Source organism: Micromys minutus, assembly GCF_963924665.1.
Source record: "Micromys minutus genome assembly, chromosome: 24".
In the NCBI taxonomy this organism is placed as follows: domain Eukaryota; kingdom Metazoa; phylum Chordata; class Mammalia; order Rodentia; family Muridae; genus Micromys; species Micromys minutus.
In genome coordinates, this window is record NC_137959.1 from 50,498,808 (window position 1) to 50,520,180 (window position 21,373).

The following is a 21,373-nucleotide window of genomic DNA, read 5'->3' on the forward strand; positions in this document are numbered from 1 at the left end:
ATACCTGGTTTTAACCTGTTTTCTTCATATGCCCTATCTAAGTCTCTTTCTAACTTGCCCCAACAAGGAAGGTTAAGGTCCGCAAAGACCACAAACCATGGAGCATGGAAATCACACTGAGACAAAAATGTTTGGATGCCTTTCTCGCTTAGTTTCACTTTTCTTTCTCTTAGCAATTCTTTGAGCGCCAGAGATATGGGATGGCTCTGGTTACTCCCCTTGTTGCGGACACACTTATCTACTTGTGCAGATTCTTGGACCATGACCAAGTGAGCCTAATGAGACTAATGAGCGAGTCTAACAAGCGAGTCTAACCTTATTCTGCAGGGAGATGGCACCAGCAAACGAAGAACACTATCAACACTATGACTGTCCACACTGTTACAAACAGAGGAAGTATGAGGAAGTGATCCATTCAGATAGTTCACTATCTGTGAACTTTATAGTCCAAAATTGCAGAGAGCTTTATAGTCCCAAATTACTGGGAGCTTTATTGTCCCAAATTACAGGGAGCTTCATTGTCCCAAATTACCGGGAGTTTTATTGTCCCAATCCAGGGAACTTTATTGTCCCTATCCAGGGAACTTTAATGTCCCAATCCAGGGAACTTTATTGTCCCAATCCAGGGAACTTTATTGTCCCATTCCAGAGAGCTTTATTGTCCCAATCCAGGGAACTTACCTGTACCACTCCTGACACCGCTTGAGAATTCTGAATCTTCGCGGCTCCCCTCTGGTTCGATTCCCAGGTTTCTGCACCATTTGTCCTGCCCAACCTCATCCCTCAAGGAAAAGACGCAACACAGCCAGATTCTTCTTTCAGCGGTTTATTCAGGACTCCTTTCTTGATGTTTTTGTGGAGGGGGAACCCCGTGCCCGGGAGGCTCTCTCCTTTTATCCTCCCTGTTGTCCACCAGCTGAGGTGTATCATTATAATTGGTCAGTAATGTGGCCTGATACACGTGCATGCGCTCTTGGGGTGTTTACTAGTTAGAGAGAGCAGAAGTCAGTGCCATCTTAGGATGCGGCTCTTTGTCTCCAAATCCAATAAGGCTCCCTACACCTTGTAATATAGCTTGAGGTCAGGGACAGTGATTCCCACAGAAGTTTTCTTCTTGTTGAGGATGGGTTTCACAATTATAGGTCTTTTGTTATTCCAAATGAAATTGCACATTGCTCTTCCCAACTCAATGATGAATTGGGTTGGAATTTTGATGAGGATCGCATTGAATCTGTAGATTGCTTTTGGTAGGATGGCCATTTTTAAAAGGTTAATCCTTCCGATCCATGAGCATGGGAGATCTTTCCATTTTCTGAGATCTTCCTCAATTTCCTTCTTTAGAGGTGTGAAGTTCTTGTCATACAGAAACTTCACTTCCTTAGTTAGAGTCACACTAAGGTAGGGTATCTTTTTCCTACTTTCTTTCTCCACATGTTGGTCCTTTGAATATAGGAAGGCCACTGATTTGTTTGAGTTAATTTTATATCCAGTCACTTTGCTGAACTTGTTTATCAGGTGTAGGAGTTCTCTGGTGATATTTGTGGGGTCACTTAAGTACACTATCATGTTATCTGCAAAGAGTAATGTTTTTACTACTTCCTTTCCATTTTGTATCCCTTTGATTTTCTTTTGCTGTCTAATTGCTCCGGACAGGACATCCAGTACGGTGTTGAATAGGTAGGGTGAGAGTGGGCAGCCTTGTCGAGTCCCTGATTTTAGTGGGATTGCTTCAAGTTTCCCACTGTTAAGTTTGATGTTGGCTGTTGGTTTGCTGTATATTGCTTTTATTATGTTTAGGTATGGGACTTGGATTCCTGTTCTTTCCAAGACTTTTAACATGAAGGGGTACTTAATTTATCAAATAATTTCTCAGCATCTAGTGAGATGACCATGTGGTTTTTTTCTTTAAGTTTGTTTATATGGTGGATTACATTGATGGATTTCTGCATTTAAACCATTCCTGCAACCCAGGGATGAAGTCTACTTGATCATGGTGAATGATCATTTTGATGTGTTCTTGGATTTGCAAGGATTTCGTTGAGTATTTTTGCATCAATGTTCATAAGTGGGATTGGTCTGAGGTTCTTTTTCCTTTTAGGGTGGCTTTGTGGTTTAGGAATGAGGGTTATTGTAGCCTCAAAAATGATTTAGGTAGTATTCCATCTGACTCTATCTTGTGGAATAGTTGGGAGAGTATTGGTATTATTTCATCAATAAATGTCTGACAAATTTCAGCACTGAATCCATCTGGACCTAGGCTTTTTTTTTTTTTTTTTTTTTTTTTTTTTTTTTTTTGGTTGGGAGGCTTTTGATGACTGCTTCTATTTCTTTAGGTGTTATGGGATTATTTAAATGGTTTACCTGGTCCTGGTTTAACTTTAGCATCTTGTCTCTGTCTAGGAATTCATCCATTTCCTCCAGATTTTCCAGCTTTGTTGAGTATAGGCTTTTTTAGTAGGATCTGATGGTTACTTGAATTTCCTAAGTTTCAGTCGTTATTTCTCCACTTTCCTTTCTGATTTTGTTAATTTGGATACTTTCTCTTTGCCCTCTAGTTAGTCTGGCTAAGAGTTTATCAATCTTGTTAATTGTCTCAATGAACCAGCTCTTCGATTTGTTGATTTTTTGGATGGTTCTTTTTGTTTCTATTTGGTCTATTTCTGCCCCAAGTTTGATTATTTCTTGATGTCTACTCCTCTTGGGTGTATCTGCTTCCATTTGGTCTAGAGCTTTCAATTGTGCTGCCAGGTTGCTAGTGTATGCACTCTCCAGTTTCTTTTTGGAAGCACTCAGAGCTATGAGTTTTCCTCTCAGTACTGCTTTCATTGCATCCCATAGGTTTGGGTATGTTGTGTTTTCATTTTCATTGAATTCTAGAGAATCCTCAATTTCTCTCTATATTTCTTCTTTGACCCTGCAATTGTTTAATAGAGTATTGTTTAGTTTTCATGTCTATATGGGCTTTTTGTTGTTTGTTGCTATTAAAGACCAGCCTTAGACCATGGTGATCTGAAGGAATACATGGGAGAATTTCAATCTTCTTATATCTACTGAGGCTCTTTCTGTGTCCAATTATGTGGTCAATTTTCGAGAAGGTGCCGTGAGGTGCTGAGAAGAAGATGTATTCTTTTGTTTTATGATGATACATTCTGTAGATATCTATTAATTCCAGTTGGTTCATAGTCTCTGGTAGTTTTACAGTGTTTTTGTTCATTTTCTGTTTCCATGATCTGTTTATTGTTGAGAGTGAAATATTAAAGTCTCCCACTATTATTGTGTGGGGTGAAATGTAAATGTACTTTTTTGAGCATTAGTAGGGTTTCTTTTATGAATGTGGGTGCTTTTGTATTTGGAGTATATATGTTAAGGATTGAGAGTTCTTCCTGACATATTTCCCCTGTAATGAGTAAAAAGTGTCTTTCCTTATCTTTTTTGATAACTTTTGGTTGGAAATTTACTTTATTAGATATTAGAATAGCTACTCTAGCTTGCTTCTTGGGGTATGTTGTGTTTGCTTGAAAGTTGTGTTCCCAAACTTTTACTCTGAGAAAGAGTCTATCTTTGTCTCTGAGATGAGTTTCATGTATGCAGCAAATTGCTGGGTTTTGTTTATATATCCAGTCTGATAGCCTATATTTTTTATTGGGGAGATGAGTCCATTTATGTTAATAGATATCAAGGAATAGTGGTTGCTGTTTCCAGCTATTATTGCTTGTAGGTTGAATTGTGCCTGTGTGTCTTTCTCCTTTGGGTTTTCTTGCTTAGGATTTTTCTTGTTTTTACTAGGATGTAGTACCCCTCATATTGTTGGGTTTTCCCCCTATAATTCTTTGTAGTGCTGGGTTTGTGGTCAGATATTGTGTAAATTAATTTTGTCTTGGAATATCTTCATCTCTCCATCTATGGTGGTTGATAGCTTTTCTGGGTATTGCAGCTTGGACTGGCACTTGTGCTCTCTTAGGGTCTGCATGATGTCTGTCCAGGCTCTTCTAGCTTTCATAGTCTCTGTTGAGAAATCAGGTGTGATTCTGATTGGTCTGCCTTTATATGTTACCTGACCTTTTTCCCTTACTGCTTTTAGTATTCTTTCTTTGCTTTGGGCACTTGGTGTTTTGACTATTATGTGTCGGGAGGAATTTCTTTTCTGGCCCAACCTATATGGAGCTCTGTAGGCTTCTTTTATACTCCTGGTCATCTCATTCTTAAAGGTAGGAATTTTCTTCTATGATTTTGTTGAAGATATTTACTGTGCCTTTTAGTTGATATTCTTTGCCCTCTTCTATTCCTATTATCCTTAGGTTTGGTCTTCTCCTTGTGTCCTGGATCTCGTGCACATTTTGGGTTAGGAGCTTTTTGGTTATTGCATCTTCTCTGACTGTTTTGTCTATATTTTCAATGTTGTCTTTGGCCCCTGAGATTCTCTCTTCCATTTCTTGCAGTCTCTTGGAAATGCTTGCATCTGTGACTCCTGATTTCTTTTTTTAGTATTTCTACCTCTAGGGTTGTCTCTTTTAGTGTTTTCTTTATTGTGTCCATTTCCGTTTTAAATTCCTCCTTCCATTCCTTCATCTCTTTGGTTCTGTTTTCTTCTAGTTCTTTGAGTTCTTTGAGTGTTTTTCTTGTTTCTTCTTTTAAAGCTTCTAATTCTTTATGCTTTTCCTCCAGTTCTGGTTTAATGTTCTCTATCATCATCTTGAGGTAGGATTTTGGGTCTGAGTCTTCTTTTTCTGGAGTGTTTGGCATTCTGCTCTTTGCTGTGATGGGAGAGCTGGGTTCTAGTTCTGCCAGTTGTCTTTGTTTTCCCGGGGTTATGTTTTTTTTCTTTCCTCTTGCCACCTTATTGTCAGTGACAGGTTCTTGCCTTTCCCTTATACCTGGACTGTGTCCGTCGATCTCTGCTGTTTCTGGTGGCAGATGATGGTGCCCTGTTCTGCACCCAAAAGCCACCGACTAGGAACAGAGGGCCCAATGCTGGGTTCCTGGTCCTTGGATCAGGTGGGGCAAGGCACACTTTCTGCACTTGCTCGGCAGAGATCTCTCTGCCCCCGGCTAGTCAGAATCCCTTCTCACCACACCTGTGTCTCTGGGTCTCTGCTGTTCCTCGTGGTACAACTTTATTTTAAAAAACAACAATAAATGAATAAATTTTAAGCATTTTTGCATTAAAGTATATGAATACATTTTTGTCAGTGCTTGGCTTTTTTTTAAAAGATTTGATAGTGTGCTTTAAGGTCTTACTAGTTACAATGTGCATAAAGTCCATGTAAAACAGGATGTAACCCCAAATTATTAAAAGTTTTCTTGGTGTGTAAGAATTGAGTATAATGGTTTTTCTTTTCTTTCTTTTTTTAACTTTTTTCTTGAACTTCACATAGTCTGTGAGTTGTTTCTGGGGTGTTCAGAGTTTTTTGGGGTTATTATCCCATTATCAGTGACGGCATATTATGTCTGTTCTTTTGTGACTGGGTTATCTTCCTCAGGATGATATTCTCTAGATGCATCCATTTTCTTAAGAATTTCGTTAAGTCATTGTTTTTGATAGCTGATTAGTACTCCAATTTTTGTATCCATTCATCTACTGAAGGACATCTGGGTTCTTTCCAGCTTCTGGCTATTATAAATAGAGCTACTATGAATATACAGCCTGTGGTGACCCTGCTCAAGTGGTTTCAGAGAAAATCCATCTTTGCCGCTGGATTAGAGACCAGTGACATTTGGGTAAAAAATATGGCTTCTTTCTGCCCATGTCCTGGAAATTTCCCCGAGACTCTGTTTAACTTCTTAAATAGAGGAGGTTCTAAGGCACCCTATTATTGACTCTGCCCATACTTCCTAGTATTCCCTTTTATGCAATTTCACAATAAAAGAAGCAAATAGAAAAGAAAACAATACAAAATGTAAAGTTTTAAGAGAAACAATGCACCAGAAAATTTAATGTTGAAGTCAAGGTCTCCACTGAATGAAATAAGATTGAAACAAGGTCTAAGGTGCTCCCAGGGCAGGACTCTACTCAACTGAACTTTCTTTCTGCAGAGAAAAAAAAGATTGAGACATTTTCTGATCCTAAAAAACAGCAGACAAAAGCTTCTGCAAATGTGATTCAAGAGGACAGGCTCTGTCCCAAAGCAGGCAGTTGAACTTGAAAGTACCATCCAATGTTCTTCTGGATTTTTAGTCATGAAGAATGCATGAGTTAAAGTGTGTGGAATATTACTCCATGGTTAAGAAAAGCTGATGAAGCTGAAGCTATTTGCTGTGGAAGAGCAGTCCTGACATAAAGGCCCTGAAAGGACAAGAGGCCCCAAGAGACAACTGTGTGAATGAAAGTGAAGCCTGGATTGTGTTGGTGACCCCAAGATGTTAGAGGTATCAGAGCCATAGGCTGTCTGCCAAGGAAGGCTATTGTGTGGAGTAGAACATCACAGGAGAGAGACATGTTTCTTGCAGGAAGCAGGGCTGTAATTCGGCAGCCAGATAAGTCCTCTGATCTCAGACACAGCTCAGCTATAGGATTTGGACTTTGCCCAGCTATGTTTCTGTCTTGCTTTGGTCAACAGTCTGCTCACTGAGCCTGCATTCCTTCCTTTTGGAATAGTAATGTGTATTTTGTTCCATTGTATGTTGAAAGTATGTAATTTGAATTTTGATTTTACAGTTAAGTGATTGATCTGAGTCTCACAACAGATCTTGAATGGTGGACTTTTAAACAGTGTTGAGAATGAAAAATCAATGCATGTTGCATTATGGGATGAACACTCATCTTTTGGGGCCATGCAATGAAGTGGTTTGAATGAAAGTGGCTCCCATAGAGGCTATGAGGAAAAATTGGTTCCCAGTTTGTGGGACCATTGGGAGGCATGGCCCTGTTGGAAAAAAATGTTATAGGGTGGCTTTGAAACTTAAAAAATCAGGCTATTCCTAGTATGCATTTTCTTCTTGTTGCTTTCAGATCAAGATATGCACCCTAGGCTTTTCTGACATAATGCCTTTGTTCCATCTTCATGGATTCTAGCCCTTTCTTTGATAAGTTGCCTTCTTCATGGATGCATTGTCACATAATGTAATAGTAATTAGGGTAAACATGCAACCTTCTCTTCAGAAAGCCTTTCATATAGTTTCTTGAAGCTCCGGCTTCATTAAGCACAATTTAACTCAACTCAGACTTCAGCATGAAAAGTAGTCACTTAAAGTCACCAGTTGAATGCTGGCATCACTAAATATATGTGATTCAGTAGCATAGGGAAGAAAGAAGTCAAACTATCCTTATTTACAGATGATACAACTCTCTATATTAAAAAACATACATTTCATCAAAAACACATCTACTCGTAAATATTTTCAGTAAAATAAATGGACACAAAATTTAGACACACAAATGAGAAACCTTTTTGTAAACAAATGACAAGTATATATAGAAAGAAAACAGGAAAACAGTGTTTAAAATGTCCTCAAAAAGAAACTGTCTCAGAATAAATCATGAACTTTTTATACTAACAGAACAAAGAAAGTTATACATCAAATATTTTTCAAATATTCTTCTGGGACCATCAGGTAGGCAGATTATGACACAGTCGGGAAATCTCTGCTGTAGCCCTCAGATGCTAACTGATAAATTCTTAGTCTTTCATTTATGGATCTCGTCTGTACTTTGGAAAATTATTGATCTAATAATCACAAGAATATTAGGTCACACAGAGGCTGACAATAAATAGCCATGTGTAGGCAGAGATAGCCCAAGGTGATTTCCCTCTGAAATTGAGCATCTCTACTACCATTTGTATTTCAATCAGTTGACCATATTTTGTAGAACATATAACACAGGCATGAGTCTCTTCTGGAAACTTCATTTCTGGAACAAAATATTAGATGTGAATCATTTGAGGATGTTTCAATATCATCCTATGGAGTGAAAAACTTTTTTTTGTATTCTGAATGTAGTTTTTTATTCAAGATAAACTAAACAGCATAACCACAAATGTATTATAACTTTAGAACTACAGATTTCTATTTGTTTTACCAATACAAATCATAGTAATTTTTAGAAAAACTATTATTGAATATAGTAAATGTTGCATGATGCTTACTTTATCTTTAAATATACTATCTAAAACTTTCTTTTTCAGATTTTGGAGTCTCTTTACAAGGTATGCGTTTCAATTTATTGCAGCTTAAAGTAACAGTATAGAGAAGAACAAATATTAAGCAAAGATGATCTAGGTTTTGAGACTTCAAAATTCCCTTGTTGCTGCTAGATATTTTTAAGATTATCTTGCAGTTGTATGTTACACTATATCATTCTGAACCCTGTGTGATGCATGTGAGTCATGAATGGTGCTTAATAGATATAAGTTCACAGTCACATGTGCATTAACTTTCTACTTATTCTTTTTTATCAAGTGGTTTCAGCAACAAGTCAACCAAATGGAGGAGGTAAATTATAACTTCTTAACTGAGAATTATATTAGTAAGTATTTGAACCACTTGATAATTAGTTTGAAGTATGTATATATCAAATATTTCAATAACCATTTATTATAAAGTAATATTTTGATTTAGTAATAATTTGAAAACCAGTTGGTAGCAAATTATTTATTGGAATATGTAAATGAGTTTTCTGTATGAATCTAGTAAGGAACAGATTTATCCAATCATTTTTTCTCCTAAAAAATAATGTAAATTTCACTAACTTTTAAAAATTTACATAAAAGTAGTGGGAACTTATCAACTTAAATTTTCTTCTACATTTAAAAATTATCCATAATATAAGGAGAAATAAAATTGTATTGACCTTTGCAAATATTATTTTGTTTGTTAATGATATTCTTTGCATTTTGCATTTTCAAGTATTTTAATAACTATAGTGAAAAAACTGTTCGCTGTCTTCAAATCCTTTCATTTCTACTTTTTGGAGAGACTATATGAATCCTTTAAACATAAATGAATAGTTTCCAAGGTAGCTTCAGAGATTGTTCAAAATTATTCTGATTTGATAAACTTATTCCAATTAATAAAAATAAATAAAGAATTGCTTTTAAGGCATGAGATCAAAATGGGTATTTAGTAACTGGCTAATTTTGTTACTTTAGATAAGTAAAGACCAAAGTAATTTAGAAAAAGATTTTCCATCAGATGATAAATTCGTCAATTTTGGCATTACACAAATTGTAAAGATCTTACGTAAATTTGAAGATATTAGAAATCGCCTAAAAGATCGTGACTTGTCCCTGCAATCTAAACAAATGTAAGTGAATTATAAGAATTAATTCAATTAAAATCAGATGTAAGCTAAGTCAATGTTACTCATTTACAAAGAACTTCTGAATGATATCTGAATGCTTAGTTACTTTTGTTTTCTGATTTAAAGTTTTAATAGACTGAGATGGTATTATTTAATGCAGTAGATATTATTCACATGTGACTCTCCAAAATCAATTTAGTAAAACAAATTGGCTACTGGTTCATATTAAACATATTTTAAGTACTCAATATCCATATATAATTGTTACTTAAAACTTTTGTTGGACATTCCTATCTTCAAAACATTTGGATTGTAATCATTTTTATAAATGCTTTAAATATATATTTTAATTAAAATAGAACTACATCATATATATATATATATATATATATATATATATATATATAATGTTTGCACAAATACATAATTACAACATGCTGAGTTTGTTTGTCTATACATAGTTTCAGGGCTGACCACTTCTCATTGGACAGCAAATAAAGAGGGTTCATCTGTTCTCCAAGTAGTTAATAATTGTACAGGGGTGGGAGCCTGCAAAAGTTTTCACCTTTCACATTTGCATGCCCATTGTTACTCCATTTGTTCTCCAGGCTTGTTTATATAAACATTTCTAGGATACAGTTTCACAACAGACTTCCAGGTATTATGGTTCATGCAATCTTTCCACCCCCTTTCTGAGATAATCTTTGAGTAACTGATGCAAGACCTATGATACAGATGTGTCTTTTGGGGCTAGGTTCCCCATGATCTGTTGATCCATGCATTTTGTCCACTTGTGAATTACTGTGATGGTTTTTACTTGAAAAAAAGGTTTTTTTGACTAGAAATGTAGTTATGCTTATTTATGAGTATAAGAATAAGATTTAGAATGTAGTTAGCTGTTATGCAATTTGGTAAATTTCTGATGGTATAGGTTCTTAAAAAAACTTTTTATTAGTTCTTTGTGATTTTCACATTATGCACCTCAATACTACCCATTCCCCACCTTCCTTATAAAAGCCCCGCACCCTTGCAATCTTCTCCTCAACAACAACAACAACAACAACAAAACAATCTTGTGGAAGTTAAATTGTGTCACATTGTGTTCCTCAGCATATCATTTTTTTTTCTACATTTTGTTGCTTGCAAATGTTCATTGTAATGAGTCATTTGGTCTAGTATGAGGTCTCTGACATCTATCAATACTGGAATCTCAATGCTCGCATACTCACATTAGCCCACCCATGCCCCTGTCACTAAGGTCAGCTTTACTGTGCTGCCCAGGAGAGTTGCAGGCCCTACTCTCCAGAGTACTGCAGCAGGTAAGAGCAGAGACAGCCCTCCTGCTTTCATGACCACAAGGTCAGCTCTGCTACAATGCCTAGGCAAGGGGTGGGCCCTCAGACATCAAAATGTCCCCAGACATTTTGTCCAGACCAGGGATATCCACCTGCCTTTTGGTGGTAATAGACTCCTGCTGCTACAGGGTCACAGACCCAAACTGGTACCCAGTAGAAGCACAAGACAAGACTCCATCATTGTCCCAGCTTCCCAAATTAGGCTGTTCTTCACTATCCTCAAGTCTCTTTATATGCCCGTATCCTTCTCCAATTTCTCAACCATTTGCTTGCTCCTCTTAGTGGTGTACTCATGGTCTCTGAGTGTCTGAAGTAGTCTCAGAAGTGGTCTAAGTGCTATACCCCAGCTGTCCACTATGGCTCTAGGCAGGGTGTCCTCTTGGGCATGGGCTGGCTCCCACAGCCTATGCAATGCCAGACTGGTGGTCATCTTTGGCTACCTCCCTGTCTGAACCCTATGGTACTGGACTGATGATTATCTTGGGCTGCAACTGTGCTGGGTCACCCCTCATTGGGCCCAACTACATGGTCCCATGTGGAGGTTGTCTGTCTAGGACTCACTCCAATAGTCCAGGCAGGGCTTTTTTAGTCTCTGGCTCACTCCCCACCCTGAAAGGCTATCCAGGCATGCACATGACCATCTGTACTGGTTGTTATCTCAGGCTAGCTTCCTGACATTGCTTTCTGGTGCTGGACTGGTGGTCATCTCAGGCTTTCCTTTTCCAGGGAGCCTTAAGTTCCTAATTATTAAGATATTCACAGGTCAGAACACTGAGCATAGACATAGCCTCTCTCTTCTCTGTCACCTACTGATGCACATGTGACATAGCAGCCACACATGCAACTCCTCTTGTGGCAAGGCTAGATTCTTTTAAAGGTTCATTACTTCAGTAGCTATGTTTCCAGTAGCAGGTATTGGTAAATGCTATGCAGGAAAGGCTGTGGCAAGCAAGTAAGCTTCCTGGAGTCAGCCTATCATTTTGCATGGCTGTGATGGGTAAATCCTGGAAACGTGGGACCCCAGGAGTTTTGTCCTAGGATTGTATCTTTCAGATGATATGTCTTCTTATATTTGTCATTGCACTGTTCCTCATTTTTTTCTGACAAAGTATGACTGGGATGGGGGGAGATAATGTTTATGCCTATAGTCAGTTATGACTGATCTTAGGCATTAGCCCACTCTTTGGGAAATTTTTCTGAAGATCAATATGGAGATGCACTTTTATATAATAATGCTGTTTAGATGAATTGGTGGTATTTTTAATGCCTAAAAGTGATTTTATAGTTCTCCTGAATTTATTTGAGTAAATTTAAGATCCCTGTAGAATATAAAGCTACAAATAGAGTTCTGGGTCATGAGCTAATTGTACTAGGAAAAGAAAATATATTTGGAACAAATTTATGTTTGAGGAAAGCATTCCTTCTAGGTTAGGACTGAAGTCACTGATTTCTGTAACTAATGATCATAAACTGGTAATGATACAAGGACAGAAAATAGATGATTGACTAGTTAATTTATACAAGACTTCAAAATAATAAGACACAAGACAGATGATTTGTCTCTTGACAAAACCTTACTAACTTATGACATAAAACTATTGATTTAAGTATATTATGAAATTGTGGAGCTTAAAAAAACATATATGGGATGTTTAGTAAGACATTCCTCTTAATGGAAAGACATATAAACAATTCTGCTGTAACTTTTTAAACCATATCAACCACCAGTGGCATGAACTATTACTTTAACATTATTATGAACTTATGAAAAATAAAAATACTTAGAAAACCATGTAATCAATTTTTCTGCTGTAACTACTTCTTATGAGAAATTTTATCTGTGAGGCAAATTATTTTTCACATAGAGAACTTTTGTCTGGGAATCTATAAAAGGTGGAAAACAAAACTAAAGGGGAAGTGGAGCTTTTTTCTTTTTCATCCAGCATGTGTGGATGTATGCTTTTCTCTCTCTCTCTCTCTCTCTCTCTCTCTCTCTCTCTCTCTCTCTCTCTCTCTCTCTCTCTCTCTCTCGTGTGTGTGTGTGTGTGTGTGTGTGTGAGAGAGAGAGAGAGAGAGAGAGAGGTTTTTTTCTTTTTCACCAGTCCCTAAAGAGTTAAAAGACTTCAGAGTTTCTCTTCATAGAAAGTACTGGTCTTAAGTGGATAAATTTTTGCTATCAGCAGGAGTCAATTGCCAGAAGCTATCAGCTCTGGTCCTAGAATAGTAAAAGAGTGTTAATTACCATCAGTTTTTTATCTAGCCATTTTTTTTTTTCTGGCTCAATTCAATTTAGCTGGATGTTAAAGTTCGTTTTTGTCAGGACATAATTTTCTTATTGTTGAATGGGCTTTATGCTGATTTAGACAGCTGTTAGTTACTAACATTTGAATGTCATCGTTGCATTTTTACAGATTTCTTGATATATTTTTCATTGTTGTAGTTTGATTGTTTAATTGTTTCTCTTGCTTGTCAGCTTGTCAAGTATTATGGTACTATGAAAGCTTGAATGCAGAAAGAAAGCTTTCAGATCAGATACAGTTGCAATAATCTGAGTCCTGTGTCTGAAGTATGGCATTTCTTCAGCAATAGGTGTCTACTCACAACTCCAAGAAGTAACCAAGGGTTATAGACAATCTCTACTGTTTTAGGAGTCACTCAAACTACCCTGATGGACTATTCAGTGTGTAAATTTTCATTCCTGTTACTGGGGTCTCCATTAGTCTATGGATTTATGAGGAATCAGTGTTACTTACATGGTATAATTTCCTGATAGGTAAATTGGTAGGTAGGTAAACAAATAGATGATAGCTGCATGATTGATAGATGTATACACATATACATATATGACTTCTGTAAAATTTTAGATAAATATAAATTATATGATTCCTTGAGGCTCTATCAAAAAAGCTCGGTGTTATTTGTTCCTCATCCATCTTTTACCTCCTGTATTGCCCTCCTGCCCCTCCTCCCTAGCTGAAGCTCCTCAGTGTTTTTTCATTGCCTGTTTCATATCTCCTGAATCCTGCTATGTTGTCTCGCTTCCCTCTTCCCATGTCTATTATCTTTTTATATTCTTATATTCTATATATAGAAACCACATATGAGAGAGAACATTGTGTGGTATGTCTGAGTTTGCTCAAATGAGTCACAGTAACAAATTCAATTTTTTTATATAAGTTAGCAAACCACATCTAGAATTAAACTTTTAACCCCTGGTTTTAATCAAGTATGTATAAAGAACCTTTTTTTCTTATTTTATTTTATTTTATTTTTACACTCAAGATTTTATTCCCCTCCTGGTCCACCCTCCTAATGTTCCACAACGTATACCTTCTATCTGCCCATCTGTTCCCAACCCCACCCACCCCGGCAGAACTCTAAACTCCCTGAGGCCTTCAGTCTCTTGAGGGTTAAGTGCATCTTCTCTGAATGAACCCAAACCCAAGAGTCCTCTGTTGTGTATATGTTGGGAGACTCCTATCAGCTGGTATATGCTGCCTGATTGGTAATCCAGTGTCTGAGAGATCTCAGGGGTCTAGGTCAATTGAGACTTCTGGTTCTCCTACAGTTTCTCCCTCTTCCTCAGCTTCCTCCAGCTTTTCCCTACTTCAACCACAGGGGTCAGCAGCTTCTACTCCTTGGGTGGGTGAAAATATATGCATCTGACTCTTTTAACTGCTTATTATGCTTTTCAGAGGCAGTCATGACAGGTACCTTTTGGTGAGCACTCCATAGCCTAGGTAATACTGTCAGGCCTTGGGCCTCTACTTGAGCTGGATCCCCTTTGGAGCCTTTCCCTGAAACTTTTTTTCCCTCAGGATCTTCTCCATTTCCATACATGTAGTTTTTTCAGGCAGGAAAAAAAATTAAGGGTCAGGGTTTTGACTGTGGGATAGCAACCCCTTCACTCACTTGATACCATGTCTTTCTGCTGCAGGTGGGCACTATAAGTTACCTCTCCCTACTGCAGAGCATTACATCTAGGATCCCACACTTTGAGTCCTAAGAATCTGCTACCTCCCAGGTTTCTGGTACATTCTGGAGCATCCTCCCAATATATTATCTTCCAAGGGTTCCTGTTTTCATTCTTTCTTCTGGCCCTCAGGGCTTTAGTTCTTTTCCCCCACCCAATACCAGATCATGTTCCCCTCACCATGCCCCGGCCCTTTTCTCTCCCAGGTCCCTCCTCCCTTGAGGTTGCTTCCTTCTCTGTCCCAAGTGGAACTGAGGTATCCTCACTTGGGCCCTTCAGCTTGTTGAACTTTTTGAGTTCTATATATTGTATCTTTGGTATTCTGTACTTTGTTTTTTTTTTTTTTGCTAATAGCCACATGTTAGTGAGTACATATGATGTATGTCCTTTTGGGTCTGAGTTACCTCAATCAGGATGATATTTTCCAGTTCCATCCATTTGCCTGCAAACCTCAAGATTTTCTCTTTGTTCTTAATGGCTGAGTAGTATTTCATTGTATAAATGAACTACATTTTCTGAATGCATACTTCTCTCATGGACATTTAGGTTGCTTCCAGTTTTAGCTACCATAAATAAGGCCTCTATGAATATAGTAGAACATGTGCCCCTATGGCATGGTGGGTCATCATTTGTGTATCTTCCCAAGAATGGTATTGCTGAGTCTTTAGGTAGATCTATTTCCAATTTTCTGAGGAACCTCCAAGTTAATTTCCAGAGTGGTTGGACCAGTTTTCAATCCCATCAACAATGGAGGAGTGTTCCTCTTTTTCCATATCCTTGCCAACATGTGTTGTCACCTGAGGTTTTGATTCTAGCCTTCTGATTGGTGTAAGGTGGAATCTCCAGGTTGTTTTAATTTGCATTTCTCTGAACACTAAGGACTTAAGGTGTTTCTCAACCCTTCTAGATTTCTCTGTTATGAATTCTTGGTTTAGTTCAACACCCCATTTTTTTATTAGGTTGTTTGGTATTTTGGTAGTAAGCTTCTTGAGTTCTTTACATATTTTGGTTATTAGCCCTCTGTCAGATACGGGGTTAGTGAAGATTTTTTCCCAGTCTGTGGGTTGCCAATATATCTTTTTTTGCTAATATATCTTATTAATTATGTTCTTTGCCTTACATAAGTTTTCCAGTTTCATGAGGTTTTATTTATCTATTCTTGAACTTAGAGCATGAGCCATTAGAATTCTGTATAAGATAGCTGAGTAGTACTCCATTGTGTAAATGTACCACATTTTTTGTATCCATTTATCCACTGAAGGACATCTGGGTTCTTTCCAGCTTCTGGCTATTATAAATAGATCTGCTATGAACGTTGTGGTGCATGTATCAGAAACAAGGACTTAACCAAATTCTTAAGAAAATGGTTGCATCTAGAGAATATCATCCTGAGTGAGATAACCCAGTCACAAAAGAACAGACAAAATATGCATTCACTGATACTGGGATGCTAACCCCAGAGGCTCGGACTGCCCCAGAAACAACTCATAGACTGTGTGAAGTTCAAGAAAAAAACAAAACAAAACAAAACAAAACAAAAACAAAATGTCATGCTCAATCCTTACACACCAAGAAAACGTTGACTAATTCCAGGTTACATCCTGTTTTACATGTACTTTTTGCTCATTGTAACTAGTAAGACCTTAATGCAGAGTATCAAACCTTAAAAAAAAGAAAAAAAAAGCCAAGCACTGACAAAAATGTATTTGTATACATTTATGCAAAAATGTTTAAATTTTTTTCTTTTATCTTTGTTTTTTAAAATAAAGTAAAAAAAAAAGAATTGTAAACTCTTTAAGTTAAGATAGATGTTAGAGTAACATACCTAGATTGATAAAATTGATGGACTGTATATTAATAGTGTATATCATACCTTATAGTTCACATAACTGTTATAAATATGTTCATTGTATATCTGACGGAAAAAAAGGCCTTTCAAATGGATTAAAAAGAGAAAATGTTGTGGGAAAAAAAAGAAACCATTTGGGGGCTGGAGAGGTGGCTCAGTGGTTAAGAGCACCAACTGCTCTTCCAGAGGTTCTGAGTTCAATTCCCAGCAACCACATGGTGGCTCACCACCATCTGGGATCTGGTGTCCTCTTTTGGTGTATCTGACAACTACAGTGTACTCATATAAATAAAAGAAATAAATCTTTAAAAAAAAGAATTCTGTATAGGAAATTTCACCCTGTGACAATGAATCCAAGGTTTTTTCCCACTTTCTCTTCTATTTGATTCAGTGTGCCTGGTTTTATGTTCAGGTCTTTGATCCACTTGAACTTGAGTTTTGTACAAGCTTACAGATCTGGGTCTATTTTCATTTTTCTACATACAGATAGACAGTTAGACCATCACCATTATTGAAGATGCTTTTATTTTCATTGTATATTTGTGGCTTCTTTGTCAAAGATCAAGTTGCATAGGTACGTGCATAGTTATTTCTGGGTCTTTAATTCTCTTCAATTGATCAACCGACTTTCTCTGTACCAATACCATACAGTTTTTATCAATATTGCTCTGTAGAAGAGGTTGAGGTCAGGGATGATGATTGCCTCAGCTGTTTTTTTTTTTTTTTTAATTGTTGAGAATTGTTTTCACTATTCTGTGTTTTTGCCTTTCTAGATACATTTGAGAATTAATTTTTTCATGTCTTTGAAAAATTATGTTGGGGTTTTGATGGAGATTGCACTGAATCTGTAGATTGCCTTTTATAGGCTGACCATATTTGCAATGTTAGTCCTGCTAATCGATGAGCATGGGTGTTCTCTCCATTTTCTGAGATCTTGTTTCTTTCTTGACATGCTTGAAGCTATTGTCTCTCAGATTTTTCATTTGTTTGTTTAGTGTTACCCCAACGTATTTAATATTTTTTTGCGGCTATTGTGAAAAGAGTTGTTTCTCAAATTTCTTTCTCAGCCTTTTTATCATTTGTATAAAGTTACTGATTTATTTGAGTTATATTTATCTGGCCACTTTGCTGAAGTTGTTTATCAGCTGGAAAAGTTCTCTGGAAGAATTTTTGGGGTCGCTTACATATACTATCATATCATCTGCAAATAGTGATGCCTTTATTTCTTCTTTGCCAATTTATATCCCCTTGATATCATTTTGTTGTCTAGTTATTCTAGATAGCACTTCACTTTGAGTACTATATTGAATAGATATGGGAAGAGTGAGAATCCTTGACTTGTTCCTGATTTTAATGGGATTATTTCAAGTATCTCCATTTAATTTGATATTGGCTGTTGGCTTGCAGTAAATTGCTTTTATTATTTTAGGTATCTGCCTTGAGCTTTGATATTTCCAGTTCTTTTAACATGAAGGTGTGTTGTATTTTGTCAAATGCTTTTTCTGCATTTAAGGAGATGATCATGTGATTTTTTTCATGGTCATCTCACTAGACACTGAGAAAGCATTCACCAAAACCCTTCATGTTAAAGTCCTGGAAAGAACAGGAATCCAAAGCCCATACTTAAACATAATAAAAGCAATATACAGCAAACCAACAGCCAACATCAAACTTAATGGCGGGAAACTTGAAGCAATCCCACTAAAATCAGGGACTCAACAAGGCTGCCCACTCTCCCCCTACCTATTCAACATAGTACTGGAAGTCCTGGCTGGAACAATTAGACAGCAAAAGGAGATCAAGGGGATACAAATCGGAAAGGAAGAGATAAAAACATCACTCTTTGCCGATGACATGATAGTGTACTTGAGTGACCCCAAAAATTCTACCAGAGAACTCCTACAGCTGATAAACAAGTTCAGCAAAGTGGCTGGATACAAAATTAACTCAAACAAATCAGTAGCCTTTCTATACTCAAAGGACAAACATGTAGAGAAAGAAATTAGGGAAAAGGTACCCTTCACAATCGTCACAAAAACTATGAAATACCTTGGTGTGACTCTAATGAAGCAAGTGAAGGACCTGTATGACAAGAACTTCAACCCTCTAAAGAAAGAAATTGAGGAGGATCTCAGAAAATGGAAAGATCTCCCATGCTCATGGATTAGAAAAATCAACATCTTAAAAATGGCCATCCTACCAAAAGCAACCTACAGATTCAATGCAATCCCCATCAAAATTCCAACCCAGTTCTTCATGGAATTGGAAAGATCAATGTGCAATTTCATCTGGAATAACAAAAGACCTAGAATATTGAAATCCATCCTAAACAACAAAAATACATCTGCGGGAATCACTATCCCTGACCTCAAGCTATATTACAAGGCAATTGTGCTGAAAACTGCATGGTACTGGTACAGAAATAGGCATGTGGATCAATGGAATAGAACAGAAGATCCAGAAATGAGCCCTCATGTATATGGTCACCTGATTTTTCACAAAGGAGCAGTAAACATTCAATGAAAAAAGGACAGCCTATTCAACAAATGGTGCTGGTCCAACTGGCACTCAGCATGCAAAAGAATGAAAATAGACCCTTTCTTATCTCCTTGTACAAAGCTCAAGTGTAAGTGGATCAAAGATCTCCACATTAAACCAGATACACTGAAACTATTAGATGAGAAAGTAGGGAAAACCTTAGAACACATAGGCACAGGAGAAAATTTCCTGAACAAAACACCAATGAATCAAGCTCTAAGGTCAAAGATTAACAAATGGGACTTAATGAGATTGCAAAGTTTCTGTAAGGCTAAGGAGATCGTCAAGAACACAAAACGGCAACCAACAGAATGGGAAAAGATCTTTACCAACACCACATCAGATAGAGGCCTAATATCCAAGGTGTACAAGGAACTCAAAAAGCTAAACACCAGAGAATCAAATAACCCTATTAAAAAATGGGGTACAGAGCTAAACAAAACGTTTTCAGTTGAGGAACACCGAATGGCCGAAAACATCTGAGGAAGTGCTCCACATCCTTAGCCATCAGGGAAATGCAAATCAAAACAACCCTGAGATTCCACCTCACACCAGTCAGATTGGCCAAGATCCAAAACTCAGATGACAGCAGATCCTGGCGAGGCTACGGAGAAAGAGGAACACTTCTCCACTGTTGGTTGGGTTGCAAGCTAATACAACCACTCTGGAAATCTGTCTGGTGATACCTCAGAAAATTGGATATAGTACTACCTGAAGACCCAGCTATTCCACTTCTGGGCATATACCCCAGAGACACTTTAATACACAACAAAGATATATGTACCACAATGTTCATAGCAGCTCTATTTATAATAGCCAGAAGCTGGAAGGAACCCAGATGTCCTTCAGAAGATGAATGGATACAAAAATTGTAGTACATATACACAATGGAATACTACTCAGCCACCAGAAACAATGACTTAACCAAATTCTTAAGAAAATGGCTGCATCTAGAGAAGATCATCCTGAGTGAGATAACCCAGTCACAAAAGAACAGACATAATATGCAGTCACTGATAGTGAGATGCTAACCCCAGAGGCTTGCACTACCCCAGAAACAACTCACAGACTGTATGAAGTCCAAGAAATAAAGAAAACAAAACAAAACAAAAAAATTTACAAAACAAGAAATCTTTAACTATTTCCATGTTACATTTTGTTTTACATGTACTTTAGCTCATTGTAACTATTAAGTTTTCAAGGCATACGACCAAACCTTGAAAAAATCAAGTACTGACTAAAAATATATATTCATATAGTTTTATGTAAAAATTATGTTAAAATTTGAAAAAAAGTACTGACAAAAAATGTATAATTTTAAGCAAAAAATGTTTAAAATCTTTACATTTATCTTTGTTTTGTAAAATAAAGTTGTTTTAAAAAAAAGGATGAGGAACTAGAGATGGGGAGACTTCCGGGGGTGGGGGAAGAAACAATGGAAATGTAAATAAATAAATTAATATTTAAATTTGAAAACAATTAAAACGTGATACTCTTGATCATAACTCCTAACAGAAAACATCACATGTAAAAGGACCTCACTATAGGACAATTTTAAATAAAAATATTTTACATTAAAAAAAAAAAAAAGGAGATGATCATGTGATTTTTTTTTTAGTTTGTTCATGTAGTGGATTACGTTAATAGATTTTCTTTTTTTTAGTTTTATTTTTAATATAAATTATTCAGAAATAAAATAATTTTAGCAAATAGAGTATATCACTAAAAAGTCTTTGCTGATCAAGCTATATACAGAATGAAGCCATTATAAAGTGGAATATAAATGTCTAATTCCAAAGGAGACAGATTTGAAATGGTATATGTCACCCTTTTTTTTTTTTTATTGAAGAACTTTTTTTTAAGAAAACAAAGATAAATATACAAATTTTAAGCATTTTTGCATAAAAGTATAGGAATACATTTTTGTCATTTCTTGGCTTTTTTAAAATAAGGTTTGATAGTTTGGATTAGGATCTTACTAGTTACAACGAGCATAAAGTACATGTAAAACAGGATGTAACCTGGAATTAGTCAAGGTTTTCTTGGTGTGTAAGGAGTAAACATAATGGTTTATTCTTTTCTTTTTTTTTCTTGAACTTCACACAATCTGTTAGTTGTTTCTGGGGTGTTCAGAGCTTTCTGGGGTTAGTATCCAATTATGTCTGTTCTTTTGTGACTGGGTTATCTCCCTCAGGATGATATTCTCTTGATGCATCCACTTTCTTTTTTTTTAAAACAACTTTATTTTACAAAACAAAGATAAATGTACAGATTTTAAGCATTTTTGCGTAAAATTATACAATACATTTTTGTCAGTACATTTTTTAAGATTTTAAAATAATTTTTACATAAAACTATATGAATATATTTTTTAGTCAGTACTTGATTTTTTTTAAAGGTTTGATAGTATGCATTGAAAA

The 21,373-nt window shown here is 36.5% G+C and overlaps 1 protein-coding gene across 1 annotated transcript in view; it reads left to right on the top strand.

The window, feature by feature from the left end:
* LOC308436303 (coiled-coil domain-containing protein 7-like) overlaps positions 1-21,373 on the top strand; it is a gene marked incomplete at both ends in the record, with an annotated part of 99,885 nt that overhangs the window by 21,135 nt on the left and 57,377 nt on the right. Inside the window, 3 exons of the mRNA XM_080937162.1 lie at positions 8,124-8,144; positions 8,398-8,430; positions 9,087-9,241. Of these exons, the coding sequence (XP_080793288.1) occupies positions 8,124-8,144; positions 8,398-8,430; positions 9,087-9,241 (209 nt within the window). The remainder of the gene's footprint in view (positions 1-8,123; positions 8,145-8,397; positions 8,431-9,086; positions 9,242-21,373) is intronic.